We start from the raw sequence: 17,707 nt of genomic DNA on the forward strand, positions 1-17,707 counted from the left end.
GTGGGTGTGTGTATGTGGCTGTGGCTGGAAATGAGCTCATGTGAAGTGGAAAGAATAGAAATGGCGCCAACAAGGTCACCGGTCTACAAGCTCCTCCTCAGCTTTGTATTTTGCTAATATTTTAATGTTAATTTTACATCTTTTTGTACATAGTTTCTTTGACCATTTGTTATGAATTGGCAAGCACATTTGGACATAAGAGCAACTCTTAACTCTGATTTACCTAACCTGGAATCTGCTGCCACCACCGAATATCCTTGGGAGTCGGAAGCAACACCGGTGCAAGTGAGGAAGACGAGCGGGCATTCTGGTGAGGCTAAGATAATGTGAAAATTGTTCCACCCTTCCGAGTATTCTTCTGGCCAATGTCCCGTCACTGGACAATAAGCTGGACAAACTCAGAGTCTTACTTTCTATCTAAGAATTGCAACGTCCTGGTTTTCACAGAGATTTGGCTTGACCCATTAATACCCGACTCAGCCATTCAACCTGAGGGATTTTCCATTCATCATGTTTCATGATCAATAACTCCTGGTGCTCTGATGAGGAGATATTCTCTACCAATTGTTCACCCAACCTTGAATATCTGACGATCAAAAGCCAACCCTTTTACCTCCCTAGGGAGTTCTCAGTTGTGATCATTACAGCGGTGTTCATTTGATCCCAGGTTGACACCACTCTGGCACTGAAAGAACAGTACAGGACTATTAACAGGCACAAAACTACTCACCCGATTTCAACAGAGCCTATCTGAGGAAGGTTTTCCACCAGCATATTTCTAAGCCAACATGGGTCTTGAACACATTGGATTATGTTTAGACTCCCATTCTGGGATGTATATAAGGCCCTCACTCGGCCCTCCATCAGATTATGCCTTTATCTTGTTGTTGCCCGTCTACAGGCATGCTTAAATAGGAAGAGCCTGGAACAAAGATCTATCCAACGCTGGTCTGAGCAATCAGAATCTATGCTACAACATTGTTTTGGTTCTGCTGACTGGGATGTTCCGGGAGGCCTTGGACAATGACATCGATGTATACACAGATTCAATAACAGGTTTCACCAAGAAGTGCATAGATGAGGTTGTTCCAAGGATTACTGTACAAACATTTACCAACCGGTAACCGTAGGTAAACGGTAACATCTGTGCGATGTTGAAAGCACGGACAACCGTATTTAACTAATCAGGAATATGGACAAGTACAGGAAAACCAGATATGATCTCCGGAAATCCATCAGAGATACAAAAAAACTGGACAAGGGGAATCATTACCACGTCTCTGACGCATGTGGAGTGGACTTCAATCTATTATGGATTATAAAGGGAAATCCAGCTGTGTAATGCACACCAACTCCTTTCTCCCAGACAAGTTCAACACCTTCTATGCTCGGTTTGAGGTCACCAACATAGAGCCTGCTACAAGGGCTTCCACAGGTCATGATGACTGTAGGCTTTCGATCTCTGTGACGTAACTGCAATTTTTAAGAAGGTGAAATACTCACAAAGCAGCTGGCCCAAACAGCATTGCAGACTGTGTCCTTAGAATAGAGAGGGTCAGCAGCTTTAAGTTCCTCAGTGTACACATCCCTGAGGACTTAGAATAGAGAGGGTCAGTAGCTTTAAGTTCCTCAGTGTCCCTGAGGACTTGAAGTGGTCCCATCACATCCCTGAGGACTTGAAGTGGTCCCATCACATCCCTGAGGACTTGAAGTGGTCCCATCACATCCCTGAGGACTTGAAGTGGTCCCATCACATCCCTGAGGACTTGAAGTGGTCCCATCACATCCCTGAGGACTTGAAGTGGTCCCATCACATTGGCACAGTGATCAACATGGTGCGCCAGTGCCTGTTCTTCCCCAGTTGGCTGAAGAAATTTGGCATGGCCCCATAGATCCTCACCAATTTCTATAGGTGCACCATCGAGAGGGCCTATTACTGCATGCTCCATTTGGACATTTAGAGATTACAGCGTGGGCCTTTTTTTTTTGCGATGGCTATCTTGTCACCTGAACATCTTAGTGATGAACTATCAGAGCGGATTCCTATTTAAGCGCACATTTGAGCACCTATTTGAGCACACAGAACAGTAGTTACTCTGCAATATCCTGCTAAATTATTTTCTCAGGTAAAATAAAAATGCATTTGACAAAATTGATGATCATTGATTTGTATCTACATTTATTCTTCTGTCCATTTTGTTTGTCTTTCAAACGAATAAATAAAAGAATGGCACATGCCATGTGAGTTGATCTAATCTATTTCACTCACTTTGTGTGTGGACTATCGAAACAACATACAAATCCTTTATACTTTTGAAAGAACATTTTTAATGGTTTTTTTTAATGATAAATGTAACATGTCAAAACAATCGCTAATTGATATGCGTTTTGGAATTAAACTCTTCATAAAGCCTATATTTTTCTCTAAACCTTTGTATTAAATTAATATAATCCCATACCCTGTCCCTCTATTAAAATATATTTGATATGTATTAATATTTGGAATGTTGCACACGACCTACCCACTCATTTACAAAGCCAGTGTCCACAATTGTGCCACTATTCAAATGTTTTTGATATGTGTGGGAAAAACCTGCAGATGAGACATCCTCTGTCCATTGTCTGATTAGGCCTACAATTGTATTATATACATTTGACTTTGGTGCATCTCCCTTGAATGCAGGGTACAACTATCATACCTGTCTGTTTAGTCTTCATCTCATGGTTTTAACCTTCACTCTAATAGGCCTGCGCTGAGTGTTTTTGCGCGTGGAAAGCTCAAAAAAGGCCCACGCTGCAATCTATGAACATCGAAATGGGGCATGCGGTAATAGGCCACACGCTGTAATCGGTTTGCCCAGCTACGGGGTGGCACCCTTTACTATGCCTTATTGCCTGTTGTGTTTTGGTAATATTAAATGTTATTCCTATCCTGATATTTGCAGTGCTCTGTTAAGAGGTTGCTCGGTACAAGCATTTCATTGTATCGTTTACATCTGCATCCTTTGCACATGATGAACAAACTTTGATTTGATTTGGATGCCTCCCTGTTATTCCGGCCAGGCTAGTCTACATGTGGCCAAGCTCTGTCCAGGCCAAAAGTTACCAGGCTCTGATGATTCAGTAGGTCTGCCTGGCTGCTTCTATTAGCAGAGAATAAGCAGGAGAGATAGTCTCCTCTGTCAGTCACACACCACTGACTCTGTCACTCATCTACAGGCCCCCGTAGAGACTCTCTCTTGGACTGCAATAGTAAACTACAAAGACAGGTGGTGGGCAGAATCTCTTTTTATATGAGGGGAGGGGGTCATTCTATGCATTACCGTATACAGCATTGCATAGTGAAAAATGTATACAGAATATACAGTACTACTGTATATCGTACAATATCCAAATCATGGGTGCAGTCATTTTGGTCTATGCTGTCATACTTGATTTCTTTCCTGATGTAGAGAGAAGAAACTCACAGTGTGTACTACAAATGTTTACTTGTTCACTATGTGGAGGATTATTATCTTAACTGAACATTAGTAGAGGCTATAGAGAAAACAATGAAAATGAGCATGAGATGAATAAACTGGTCAGATATTGTGTGTGAAAAGTGATGAGCTAATGAGAAGCATTCTGCTCTGAGAGGGAAATATCTCCAATACTGAATAGAAAACCTAGAGAAGATGAGGCAAATGTAAACAGTGATAGTTATTACACTATTATCAAAGGCATACACAGCGTGTTTTTTATTTCTAATGTCATTGTGTTTCTCGTTATATTCATAAAAATGACGTCTTGTCAAAGGATAGTTTCGAGTATAGTATACAGCAGGTAACAAATTACCTGTTGAGAACACATATGCTGAATTTATTTCCCAGTAAGTAATTAAAACCAGTTAAAAAGACACCTGGAACTGTTTATATAAACAAATTAATTTGTTGTTTATATAAATGTAATATGTATGCCTCTATCAAGATGAAGTTTATATATTTACAGTGGGGGAAATAATTATTTGATCCCCTGATGATTTTGTTAGTTTGCCCGATTACAAAGAAATGAGCGGTCTATAATTTTTATGGTACTTTTATTTTAACAAATAGAGACAGAATATCAACAAAAAAGTCCAGAAAAAACAGATTATATAAAGTTATAAATTCATTTGCATTTGATCGAAGGAAATAAGTATTTGATCCCCTACAAACCAGCAAGAATTCTGGCTCATACAGACCGGTTATATGCCCATGAGGCACACAGATTAGTCCTGTCACTTTAGGAAAAGTACTCCTAATCTCTGCTTGTTATGGGTATAAAAGACACCTGTCAATAGAATCAATCTCTTCCATTCCAACCTCTCCACCACCATGGGCAAGACCAAAGAACATTGAAAGGACATCAGGGTAAGAGTTGTAGACCTGCACAAGGCTGGAATGGGCTACAAGACCATCAGCAAGAAGCTTGGTGAGAAGGAGACAACTGTTGGTGCAATTATTAGAAAATGGAAGAAATACAAAATAACCATCAATCGCCCTCGGCCTGGAGCTCCATGCAAGATCTTGCCTCGTGGGGTAAGGATGATCATGAGAAGGGTGAGGGATCAGCCCAGAACTACACGGGAGGAGCTTGGTAATGATCTCAAGGCAGCTGGGACCACAGTCACCAAGAAAACCATTGGTAACACACTACACCGTAACGGATTGAAATCCTGCAGTGTCCGCAAGGTCCCCCTGCTCAAGAAGGCACATGTACAGGCCCATCTGAAGTTTGCCAATGAACACCTAAATGATTCAGAGAAGGCTTGGGAGAAGGTGATGTGGTCAGATGAGACCAAAATTGAACTCTTTGGCATAAATTCGACTCTTCGTGTTTGGAGGGAGAGAAATGCTGAATGCTACAATCCTAAGAACACCATCCCCACCATCAAACACGGAGGTGGAAACATTATGCTTTGGGGTTGTTTCTCTGCTAAGGGTACAGGACGACTTCACTGCATTGAGGGGCCAATGGACGGGGCCATGTACCATAAGATCTTGGACGAGAACCTCCTTCCCTCAGCCAGAGCACTGAGGATGGGTCGTGGATGGGTCTTCCAGCATGACAATGACCCAAAACATACAGCCAAGGCAACAAAGAAGTGGCTCAAGAAGAAGCACACTGAGGTCATGGAGTGGCCTAGCTAGTCTCCAGACCTTAATCCTATAGAAAATTTGTGGAGGGAGCTGAAGCTTCGAGTTGCCAAGCAAAAGCCTTGAAACCTTCAGGATTTGGAGAGGATCTGTAAAGAGGAGTGGATCAAAATCCCTCCTGAGATGTGTGCAAACCTGGTGACCAACTATAAGAAACATCTGACTTCTGTGCTTGCCAGCAAGGGTTTCTCCACCAAGTACTAAGTCATGTTTTGCTTGGGGATCAAATACTTATTTCCTTCGATCAAATGCAAATGAATTTATAACTTTATATAATGTGTTTTTTCTGGACTTCTTTGTTGATATTCTGTCTCTATTTGTTAAAATAAAAGTACCATCAAAATTATAGACCGCTCATTTCTTTGTAATCGGCAAACTAACACAATCAGCAGGGGATCAAATAATTATTTCCCCCACTGTAGTATACTTTATACAATTTAATATGGAATAATATGGATCTTTTCAAATCCAAATTGAGCACCAGGCAAGGCACAGCTGGTCATTGGCTCAACTGCGATTGAACTGAACGCCACAAGTCTCTATTTTTACTCCAGTTTATTATTTCATGTATCTCTATTATTCTATTTCTATCCATCTTTCTATTTCTGTCATTCTAACAGGTCTCAAGCGTTTCATTAGATCTCAGTAGTTGCCAATATACCTATTTAGCAAAATGGACATCAACCTTATCCATCTGCCAAACAGGAGAGACGAAGGTCTCCTCAGTTCACCTGTGCCTGCTAGCTGCCAGGCTACTGTCTGTCTGTCTCGGGGGGTGATGCTATTCTGGCCTGATGTATTCACTCTGAAAGCCAGACAGTGACATTCTTTCAGCCAGGCAGGTCTCGGGGGGGCACGGTGTTAAATACCACCTCCTGGAGTGCAAGAGGAAGGGTAATGGTGGTGGTGGGGGTAGATGAGCGAGGGGGGGGGGGGGGTATTCCAGCAATGATGCTGATGCTTGCGCGTCTCAGACTTCAATGGCACCGTGAAACGCTTGACATCAGAGGAGGAAAAACACAACTGCCTAATTAACCATCAACCAACGACAACACGACACATCTAAACGTACCACACGTTTTAGAGGTGCCTTTGTAGCGAGGAGGGAGGAGAGGCGGGAGATAGAGATGGAGAACAGAGAGGAGGTATACAACAGCATTGGTTAATTATCCTACAGCATTCAGGGGCCGTGAACAGTTTGTTCTGCCTGTGATGTTGATGGAAGCAAGCACATTGGCTGTCATTAATAATAATAATAATAATAATAATAATAACAATAATAATAATAGACCCATGCAGCACCGGGGCTTAGTCTCAACACCTCACAGAAGCATGTCTTTTCTGATCTCAGCAGAGCTGGCACTACATACACAATGATTCTATAGAGAGGTCACTGCAATAAAAGATCAATATAACTGCTCTTATCCTGAGCTGAGCTCCTATCATTTCACAGCTACTGGGAAGAACACGCACAGATGGATGAGGCCTGAGCTGCTGAGAGAGGGAGAGAACTGATTGGTTAGAACCACCACTTCTGGACTTCCTGATTGCCAATAATAGTAATGAGAGTGGGGCCTAGCACCCTCTACTGCCCACATCTCTTCTCTTAGTGTGAGAACAAGTGTGTCTCAGCTTGTCAACACCATCCAGTAAGGTGTGTATAAACACAAGTTCTCAGATAACGCTTACTCATTCTCAGCTAATGCTTACTTTCTCAATTACTCAATTATTGCAAATTATAATATCATGACTCATTTTGGTTCTCTTAGTAGGGCTCTGGGAAATGGAGAGGAGAAAATTTGATTTTGGTCAGGGCAACGCACACTTGGCCGAGCTCCCCGCCTCCGCCATCAGACCTCTGCAGTTCATCAAACCCCTGCCTGATCACTCCATTCTTCCACCTCGGCTGGCTGCCTGGAACCGCCGCCTCTAAGAGGATGCAGCGGTAGCGCTATTCAGTCACGGCTTTTCACTGTCCTGGCGCCCCGGTGGTGGAATGAGCTTCCCACTGCTGTCAGGACTGCAGAGTCATTACCTATCTTCAGCCGTAGACTGAAGACCCATCTCTTCAGGCTACATCTTGACTGTCCCTCTGAAAGACCTCTTCACCCCCCACCACCCCTCTGTACAGTTCCTCTACTGTTAATAATAAAAAGAAAAAAGTATTCTTCCTTTTTTCTAGCATTGTGATTGCCAATGGCACCTGGTCCTAGCATAGATATTTGCTTATGATGACTGATGTATAGATTATTCACTTACTTAGACAAACGTACTTGTTGTAAGTTGCTTTGAATAAAAGCGTCTGTTAAATGTCAAAAATGTAAATGTAGCTGTGGATGAGGTGCTCTGTTACACACAACAAAGTGCACAGTGTTCCTTCATGTGCAGATAAATAGAGCCTGTCCTAACAAATAGATATTCCACCTGCTCTTTTTGTGGTACAATGAGGGTGATACTGATGTGCTGTTGAAGGAGGCATCAGTTGTCAGTGGAAGCCTTCCTCCGTCAGGTCTAGACCTCGCTACAGTAATGGAGCTGCTATGGTGCAGGACTCCATATTTTATATATTGAATGAGCATTCAGTTTGTCTCTCAGCTGAAACTATAGACCTAGAATACTGGAGCTGTTCTGCCTGCTGTTCTGTCGTAAATACTTTAGTTGATCCACTGAACAAGCTCTCAACAAGTTTGAGATGGACAGTACTGAAGCTGCTCTGATATAGTGTTGCAGCAGTCATCCTATTCTTCTCCATTCTCATAGATTTTTGTCCAGACCAGGGTGACTGACGTGACGTCATCCAGAGTACTCACCTATTCTGAAGGAGAGCGGCCCAGCGCAGGTGCTTCTCACCCACATGGCTAGGAAGAGAAAAGGCGCCCAGGCTGCGAGCATCTTCTATACCTCCTCATGGGTCCTACCCCGGGGGTCCCCCTGACACAGCCACCTGGAGAAAATATACATATTATATAAACCACCATCACAATCACAAACACAAACACAAACACGCACACGCACACGCACACGCACACAAAGCTTACACCTGTATAATTCCCACCACACTGTCCATACCATTATTTTTCCATTACATCCGCCAAGCGCAGAATCCTAACTTTATAAAATAAATAAAATGTCATATGCAACGTGTGAGGCTTGATCAGTGACGCTGTGGAAGATTGTGAGCCTGCTATGGTAGCCAGAGAAACAAAAAAGGTTCTGAAGCTAGGTAAAACAACACACGCACATGCAACACTTCTCAAGCTAGCATGGTGGGATCAAATTACACTCCCAGTATGGCAACATTTTGGATTCAAACCAGATGACAAAGGTAGGGAACTACATGGAATCACGGAATTCAGACTTAAAAATGGCAGAGCTGGCTTCATGTGTGTAGCCAGTTAGCGAACGTTAGCAATGTAGAGGCTATCCTATGTTGATAAAAGCAGCTTTTTAATTATTTTTTTTGCGCTCAGAGTCTGAGTACACTTGTTACGATGCTGCGTGTGCCACTGCGCCTGGCACAAAGGTCCCACTTTTTTAAAGATATTACCAGTATAGCAGGTATTTTGGCGGGAAGGTATACCGGTTTGAGAATTTTGTTACTGGCACAAGCCTAGTACACACACATCATTGAGAACTCACATCGCAAATAACTTTCATTAGGTGTTTTTATGTATTAATTCAGTGCACAGTGTTCCAAGCTCATAAAAGAAAATGTCCCATAGTATGCGTGCTACTCTGGTGCAGAACACTTGTAGTGCACTTGTGCTTTTCTGATCATTCCCAAATTAGATTTGCTGCTCCAGGATTTGAAGTGTAAAATGTTAAAACGACCAGCAGGTGTTAATCTCTGTTTCTTTTGAAACCATCAGTCACTCAGGACATTATGTTCCATCTCAACAAAGTCCATTAAAAGTCCAGATCGCTGAGATGAATGTCTCTGTTTATCATTGGATGATACATCTGCATCCTCTAGCCATGTGATGGATGGTGCTGGCCTGTGTGTTCAGATCCACAGTATCTGAGACTGATGGATGGTTAGCTCCAATCTAATACTGCTAGTGTGACTATAGGCGTAAGCTCAGCAGGCTAACACAGTCTTGCAGTACATGAGACGGATGGATAGCATGTGCTGGGCTTTCTTTTGGTCTGGTGGGCTGATTACCTCCAGAGCAAACACAGTCTTGCAGTGTGTGAAATTGCATGACAATATCACATTATTCTAAAGTATATATAGAGAGTATATGAGAGAATGTATCATACTGTATGTGTGTGTTACAGTAATGTCTGTATACTGTAGGGGTTTAGGTAAGGAATAGTAGCTCACTGTAGAGGTACAATGGGGTATCTGTTCAGAAACACCATATCAAACCTGCCACCTGGCCCTCAAGCAGGGCTCATAGGGACAGAGGGATAAGCTGTCAACAAATCACCACCATTTCAGACACGTTTCAGGGAAAACAGGATGCAAATAACAGCTGTCACGCTCCCCCTTGAGGAGGGTTAGCAGAGAGAAGAAGCATCAAACAAGAATCATGTTTCAAGGCTAATTGAATTAATTTAAATGGTCTTGCAGCTCTCTCATCATAGACTCTGGTTTATTGTTCTGTATATTTTCTGAACGGCTGGAACAACACTGTGTCAGGCATGAGAGGGTAGCTAGCTAGCCTAGAACTCAGCCAGGGTTCACCCCAGGACGGCTTCACATTAACATGCCACTAATTACTTCATCACCGCAGGAAAATTACAATTAGAAAAACATACAGAAAAGCTGAATGAATTTGTTTAAATGCAATTATAGCGAGTTAACTTCAATAGGCAACTCACAGCCCTGTGCACAACAGCCTGCCCGGTGGAATATCCAATGGTTCTGTTAGCAGTCAATGTAATCAGCTACGTTAATGAGAGCACCACATAAGACTCTTCTCTAGAGTCCCAAGCAGATAGCATACACCTCTACTACCCGGGTAGTAATGTTGGTAGAAGCACTTCAAAACCAGACAGATATCACATGTCAGTCTGCTTGACCAGGCTAGCACTTACTAGAGAGATGATCGAATATTTACATAAAAACAACATATCTAATAATAAAACAACAATAATAACAGATTAATTACCTATTTGTCTCTTTAGGATTCATTATAACACGCACCAGGCATCTACTTGGTGCCAGTTACCTACCATACATACCTGTGTTGAAATCTTGGGAGGTATTCAAGTACCAAAAAGTACCTATTGTTACCACACAACCTATACTACAGTGAAATAAACCATATGGTGACATGAAATACCATTCTCACAGCAACACCAAGTTGGACCATTGGAGACTGGAGAAACAATAGCTACATATTACCAACTCTTGAGACCTTACATAAATACCCTGACAGGCAATTATAAGTGTTCTTGTATGGTACCCATATCCTCAATACAGTCCTCTGCATCTGAATGAGACAATGACATACTATAATATGTCATGTATTGTGAATCTTTGTTTTCCCACTTTCCTACAACGTCATTATTCTCTAAGAAGGGGACGAAGAAACTCCCAGGACTGTAATCACAACAGACAAAATACTGTTCACAATGAATCAATCTACAGTGATGAGAATCTAAACTGAGAGAAAGGGTTAATAGTACAGTATGTAAAACAAGATGAACCTTACATCTGCCTCATACATTTGTAATGCCTTTATTCAATTATTAAGTAATTGAATCTTAGTTAATGTAATTACACTGGTATGTGCACATACACACACTGTTGTTGTCTATTACACCACTTGTATGAGACCCGTGGGGGGACATGGATGCTCTTGCAACACAGAATGCTGTTAAATATCAGTGTCATACTTGACAAATAGGCACTCAGAAGATTTATACCACATACAGAAGGGAACAGGCATTCTGAAGCAATATACCCATTCTTTTTTAATCTTATTCTATCATCTCTAGTGCTGCCCCCACCCCCTGTTTGTGTGTGTGTGTGTGTGTGTGTGTGTGTGTGTTTGTGTGTTCACAGGCGTGTGTTTGCGCGTGCATGGGTGTGGTAAATTAATTGAAAAGTGGAGTGAAGGTTTAATTTGATAGGGAACCAGCCTGCAGACTAAATAAGGTGGTGAGAGTAATGCAGGGACTGATCTCTTTACCTGGGGCTGAATCGTAGGTAGCACATTCTCGGCAGACTGAAAACGTTCCCTGCAGGTTGTGGAAATGTTACAATGGCATCTGTAAGCAGATCTAGCAGGTCTGTGATGCATTGGTCATAAAACAGGCTGACATATGGGCTGTGTTTCATTGCAGGGAGGAAAATACATCAGCAGGAAGTCAACTAATATGAAGAGAATGCAGGCATGGCCTTGGAGTGGTAGTAACTACAAACGCACGGCCGTAAATACAGAAAATAAAGGACCCTGTGACCCTCTCACTACAGATACTGATGAGGGTTTATGACATCCCTAGCCACTGACACTCCCTGCCTACTGACTGACTCACTGACTGACTGACTGGCTGGCTGACTGACTGACTGACTCACTGACTGACTGATTGACTGACTGGCTACCATCACGACTGACTCTTACCCCTTACAGACACTGAACTGACTGACTGACTGACTGACTGACTAGTATCATCTTTGAGCTCAAAACTCTGATGGTCTAGGGCAGGCCTACAAGATCAAAACATTAGTTTCACATTTAATAAACATCTTATAAGTAATATTATAAGTGCAGTACGATGAAGAAGGAGGATTTGACATGTTGTTCATAGTAAACAATTTACATAACCCAATTGTCAAAGCTGCCAATCATAAATCAGCATTTGACAGACGTTTGACTCCACTCCAAACAGCCGTTACAGCTGTCAATTCAGGCTAAAATGTGTCAGGGAAAAGCTATTAATAAAAGCCTACTCATTTGCTTGTATTCAATGCACTGAGCATTTGACAAGCGTTTCTGACTGGGCAAAAAGAAACTTGTACATTAAAATAAGAATTAGGGAGCATTGTTTGAGAGCACTGAGCACTATGAGATTGTACACATGAAAACCGTGTTACAAATAAAATATATAAGTATTATTATTATTATTATTATTATTATTATTATTATTAATAATAATAATAATAATAATAATAATACAAATAAATTCAGTATATTATGGTTTGCCATGTCCATGTCTAATGTTTCTACCTCAAAATGCCCTGAGTGTTCCAATCTAGAATACAGCAGGATGTCTTCCATATGTTGGGCTGATCGATTTTGCTGCCAACACCACTAGCCTATGTCTTTAGCACTGTTCCAACCCTCACCTCACCCAGCTTACTACCTGGTCTCATGGCGGTTTAGTTCATATTGATGTGATGGACATACACTCACCGATCACTTTATCAGGAACACTATACTAATCAGAATCAGAATCAGAATTATTTTATTCTTTTAAAGTATACAGTATTTGCACATACAGGAAATTGACTTGGTGAGGTTGGTGCATGGACATAAAAAACAACAGCAAGTATTGACAGAAAATTCACAAAATAGGAACATATTAACAAAATAAACAAATTTACAATTAATTTACAAAAAAGAAGAGCAGAACAATACATGAGGCTAGAGGCTGTGGAATGGTTAAGGGGCATGTACACTATAAATTAGAATAATTTTAAATAATTCTAAATTACACTGTCAGTGCATTGTGTGTGACAGGGTGGAGGGGGGGGGGTGGAAGTCCCAGCCTGTTTGTGAGCCCCACTGCTATGGGGAAGAAACTGTTCAGGTGGCGCAAGGTTTTTTTCTTGATTGACTGGAACCTTTTGCCGGATGGAAGTCTATGGAAGAGGTTGTGACCAGGATGGGAAGGGTCAGCTATGATCTTTCCTGCTCTCTTACTGGTCCTGGAGTGGAACAGGTCCAGGAGAGATGGCAGGTTGCAGCCGATGACCTTCTCGGCTGACCGAATGATCCGCTGCAGTCTGCCTTTGTCCTTGGCAGTGGAGGCAGCGAACCAGATGGTGATCGATGAGCTGAGGATGGACTCAACGATGGCTGTGTATAACTCGACAATCACTTTCTGCGGCATGTTGAATTTCTTGAGCTGCCGCAGGAAGAACATCCTCTGCTGGGCCTTCTTGATGGTGGAGGTGATGTTCTCCGCCCATCTGAGGTCCTTTGAAATTATTGTCCCCAGGAATCAGAATGAATCCCCAGTGTTAACTGCGGAGTCACACATGATGAGAGGGGCGGTTGGGGATGGGCTTCTCCTGAAATCTACTACCATCTCTACAGTTTTTAGGGTGTTCAGCTCCAAGTAGTTCTGGCTGCACCAGGAAGCCAGGCTGTCAACTTCCTCTCAGTAGGCAGCCTCATCACCATTGGAGATTAATCCAATGATGGTTGTGTCATCTGCGAACTTCAGGAGTTTGACAGAAGGGTGGCTAGAGGTGCAGCTGTTGGTGTAGAGGGAGAAGAGTAGAGGAGAGAGCATACAACCTTGTGGGGCTCCGGTGCTGATGGTCCAGGGTTCCGAGACAAGCTTGCTCAGCCGCACCTGCTGCTTCCTGTCTGTCAGGAAGTCAGTGATCCACCTGCAGGTGGGCTCAGGCACACTCAGCTGGGATAGCTTGTCCTGGAGGAGAGCTGGGGCAATGGTGTTGAATGTAGAGCTGAAGTCCACAAACAGGATCCTGGCGTAGGTGCCGGGGGAGTCTAGGTGCTGGAGGATGAAGTGAAGTCCCATGTTGACTGCGTCGTCTACACCCCTGTTGGCTCTGTAAGCAAACTGCAGTGGGTCGAAGAGGGGGTTGGTGATGGCCTTGAGGTGGGTGAGCATGAGGCGCTCAAAGGTCTTCATTACCACAGAGGTCAGGGCGACTGGTCTGTAGTCATTAAGGCCTGTGATCCCTTGCTTTTTGGGAACTGGGATGATGGTGGATGTTTTGAAGCAGGCAAGTACCATGCATTCAACCAGTGAAGTGTTAAAGATGAGTCGGGCCTCCCTTTGCTCTCAAAACAGCCTCAATTCTTTGTGGCATTGATTCCACAAGATGTTGGAAACATTCCTTTGAGATTCTGGTCCATGATGACATGATTGCATCACACAATTCCTGCAGATTTTTCAGGTGCACTTTCAAGCTGTGAATCTCCCATTCTACCACATCCCAAAGGTGTTCTATTGGATTCAGATCCGGTTACTGGGAAGGCCACTGAAGAACACTGAACTCATTGTCACGTTCATGAAACCAGTTTGAGACGACTTTTGCTTTGTGACATGGTGCATTATCATGCTGGAAGTAGCCATTAGAAGATGGGTAAATTGTGGCCATGAAGGGATGCACATGGTCAGCAACAATACTCAAATAGGCTGTGGCATTCAAGCGATGATTGATTGGTATTATGGAAAACATTCCCCACACCATTACACCACCTCCACCATGAGAAGGTGTACAGGTGTTCCTAATAAAGTGTTCGGTGAGTGTATGTCAAATACTGACGACATTTAGCCTAAAGGTATCAAATATTGGTGTTTTGCAAACCATGAATTTGACAATGGAGAGTATCTCTTCTGTTGACACCTCTGTGTCATAGCAACACCCTGTAGACTGAGACCATTTCTCTCTGTAGCAGCGGCTGTTCTGTTAAAATCATGATTGTTTTTCAACCAGACTGGATGATGAATGACTAGCATTGTACTGAGGGCCCTGTGTGGGGCCAGGGCTCACTACTGGTGCATTGTGGGAGCTTGTTTACCTCTCCATGCTCCGTTGTAATTAGGCGTGCCAAGTACTTTGAAAAAACCTTACTCGTTACGGATTTTGGGCATTTTATGGATACGAGTATCATCCGATAATTTTCAGATATTATCGGTAATCGGAAAGGATTCCTTTCTATGTAAAAATAAGTACGCCATTGCCAAGTTAAACGCTTCCGTAAACCAATGGTGCGACGTAACTGCTGCGATGATTGGATCAATGCATTAAACTGTACTGTACGCAGTGCCCTCCACCTTCTTCCCCCACGCCATCTCGTTCACCTCGGACAGACAGTTCGAAATAAACCAGCGGACGACGTGCAGCTGCAGAAGTATGTGTTTATCTTAGCTAAAAGCGCATACCTTCTGAAACGGTGTTACTAAACTAATATTGTGCAATAATAAATAAAAAAAGATTTTTGATTTCGTGTGTTTTTACATTGTTCGTGTTTAAAATGATTGTATAGCCATTGCCGCTGACAAAGCGAGATATGGCCTGTCTGCGTGCGTGCGTAAAGGCACATTGACCAGAAACGATCTTCATTGATTGATCGGTCAGCTTGAATGCTTGGTCAACATATTATGACAGCTTTTCGGAGTGACCGTCAAGTCACTTATCAACCAAGAGCTTCCTCTGATTTCCGGATGCAGATATCAACATTGGAGGAAATTACTCCAAAACTCTCCAGATTGAAAAACAAGTTGCTTCTGCAGTTTGCAAACGAATTGATGAAACTGGTGGGTTTGCACTTCCTCCATTTACCTGCAAAGGAGAGAATATTTACTTTGCTATTGACAATATTGATAAGTTAATACATGATCCAAGTGGAAAGAATCAATTTCATGGGACGATTGTTGTGATGAATCAAAGGGTCCTCCCAGGGGAAAAAACAATGCTTCCTCCTTTGAAACTTACCAAGGACTCTCATTATCATTACAATATAGAACTTAAGAATGCTCCACCACAATCTGTGATTGGTGAGAAATTCAAGTGTTTTTATGACAATGAATTTCAGCACCATCTAGAAGAATCAAAGGCTCTTGACTTGCTATGGACCATGTATTATGTCTCACATCTACAATTGCAACCTTTGCCCACGGCAATAGGTGACAGTCATTCAGAACCCTCTGCCATTCCACTCACTTGGGCAGGATTCAATGCAACTTTCTCAGCTAAAAATAGTCGAACGAACACTGGTGTTGTTGTTCCTATCTTAAACGTCCCACCTACCAGTCCTACAGCTCTATACACAGCATTGAAATTGACCATGGATATCAATGCCATCATTGTTGGAGAAGCCAAGCGGACAGTAGTAACTTTGGATTTGGACTTGTATGAGCGAGCAGTTAAGTTAAGGGAAGCTGCAAAATGTCATGATAAACTGATACTGCGCATGGGTGAACTACATACTATATTTGCAGCATTGAAAAGCCTTGGGAGATTCATTGAAGGGTCTGGCTTAGAGCAGATATGAATTGAAAAAGGACTGTATGGACCTGCCACAGTTCGACAGGTGCTCAGGGGCTCACATCGTCACATATCTAGCTTTGAAAAATTTGCTTATCTAGTCACTTGGCAGACGCTGATGAGAATGTTTCTCCCCTGATGCAATCAGTTGGTCAGGAGATAAACTTGATGCGATCAACTGATCCATCAGACAAATCCCAAGACCTCTTAACCAGAGGATAGCTTCTTGTGAGGTTATCAGAAGTCTTACAGGTGATACTGGCACATCACCACAAGCAAAATGTTTACACAGCTACATGAAACAAGTTGAAAATCTATTGCAATTCATTAGGGCGAGCAGAACAGCTAATTGGCCACTGCATCTGGCCAGTCTGGATCAAATGGTAAAATACTTTTTTGCCCATGATCTGTATGTCCGCTACTCTTCCTATTATCTTGCTGACATGATAGCTATGAAAGATGAAGATCCTTCTTCATGGATAGATTTGCAGAATGATGCCATGTCTGTCTTCAAAACAGACATTCCATTTTGCGGCCTTGGAATTGACCATGCATTAGAACAGGAAATCAGACGACTAAAGGTTTCTGGTGGAATTACCGGCTTAACTCAGGATGAAAATGCTTTTTCACGTTTCCTGCTTGCTTCTCCAGAAATATTGCAAATAGTTGATGACTTCTGGAGTACCTCACATAAGTTGAACGCAGAAAATCCAATCCACTACCAACTACAAACCAGCTTACAAGGAGCGCATATTCAGGAATGTTCAGAAGCTCTGTGATGGAATCCTCACACATTTTGAAAAGCCATTCTCTGGGAGTAATGAGAGACTTAGAAACTTTGTTTCTAATCAAGTGATTCCCCATAGCACAGAGAAGGATATTTTAGAAAGAGATTCCAAAGGTGAAGCCGCATACCATGTGTTTGTAACAGCCAGGCTGCTCACCACCTCACAAGGTTCCCTATGGGATCCTATGAAGAAGTTACAACTTAAGATGTTTGGATCCACTCCTAAGAAGCCACAGGACAAGCATGGGCAAAAATTGTCAGAAATTAGTAGAGAACGTGCCTTGCTAACACGCTTTCTTCTAATTATGGAGGTTCGGCCAAATTTGGTAAACATGAGAGATGTAGTCGGTGAATATGAGCTGTCAGCTTACCCCAGGTCCTTGTTTACATCGGATGGCTTAATCTATATTCCAACAGACAAATCAGAACTGATGAATGCAACACAGAGGTTGCATAAAGAAGATACCTCAGTACCAACAGACTTTTCAGTCGTTGTCATAGATGGTATGGTTGAATTGCAGGCCTTCAGAAAAGACACCCATTCAA

The 17,707-nt window shown here is 42.5% G+C and overlaps 1 protein-coding gene across 1 annotated transcript in view; it reads right to left on the minus strand.

Moving 5' to 3' along the window:
- The window catches only part of grik4 (glutamate receptor, ionotropic, kainate 4), a gene marked incomplete at both ends in the record, with an annotated part of 144,316 nt that extends 136,250 nt beyond the window's left edge, over nt 1-8,066 (minus strand). Inside the window, one exon of the mRNA XM_083694520.1 lies at nt 7,985-8,066. Within this exon, the coding sequence (XP_083550646.1) occupies nt 7,985-8,066 (82 nt within the window). The remainder of the gene's footprint in view (nt 1-7,984) is intronic.
- Nucleotides 8,067-17,707: the final 9,641 nt, after the last annotated feature.

Source organism: Argentina silus, assembly GCF_951799395.1.
Source record: "Argentina silus genome assembly, chromosome: X".
Classification (NCBI taxonomy): Eukaryota; Metazoa; Chordata; class Actinopteri; order Argentiniformes; family Argentinidae; genus Argentina; species Argentina silus.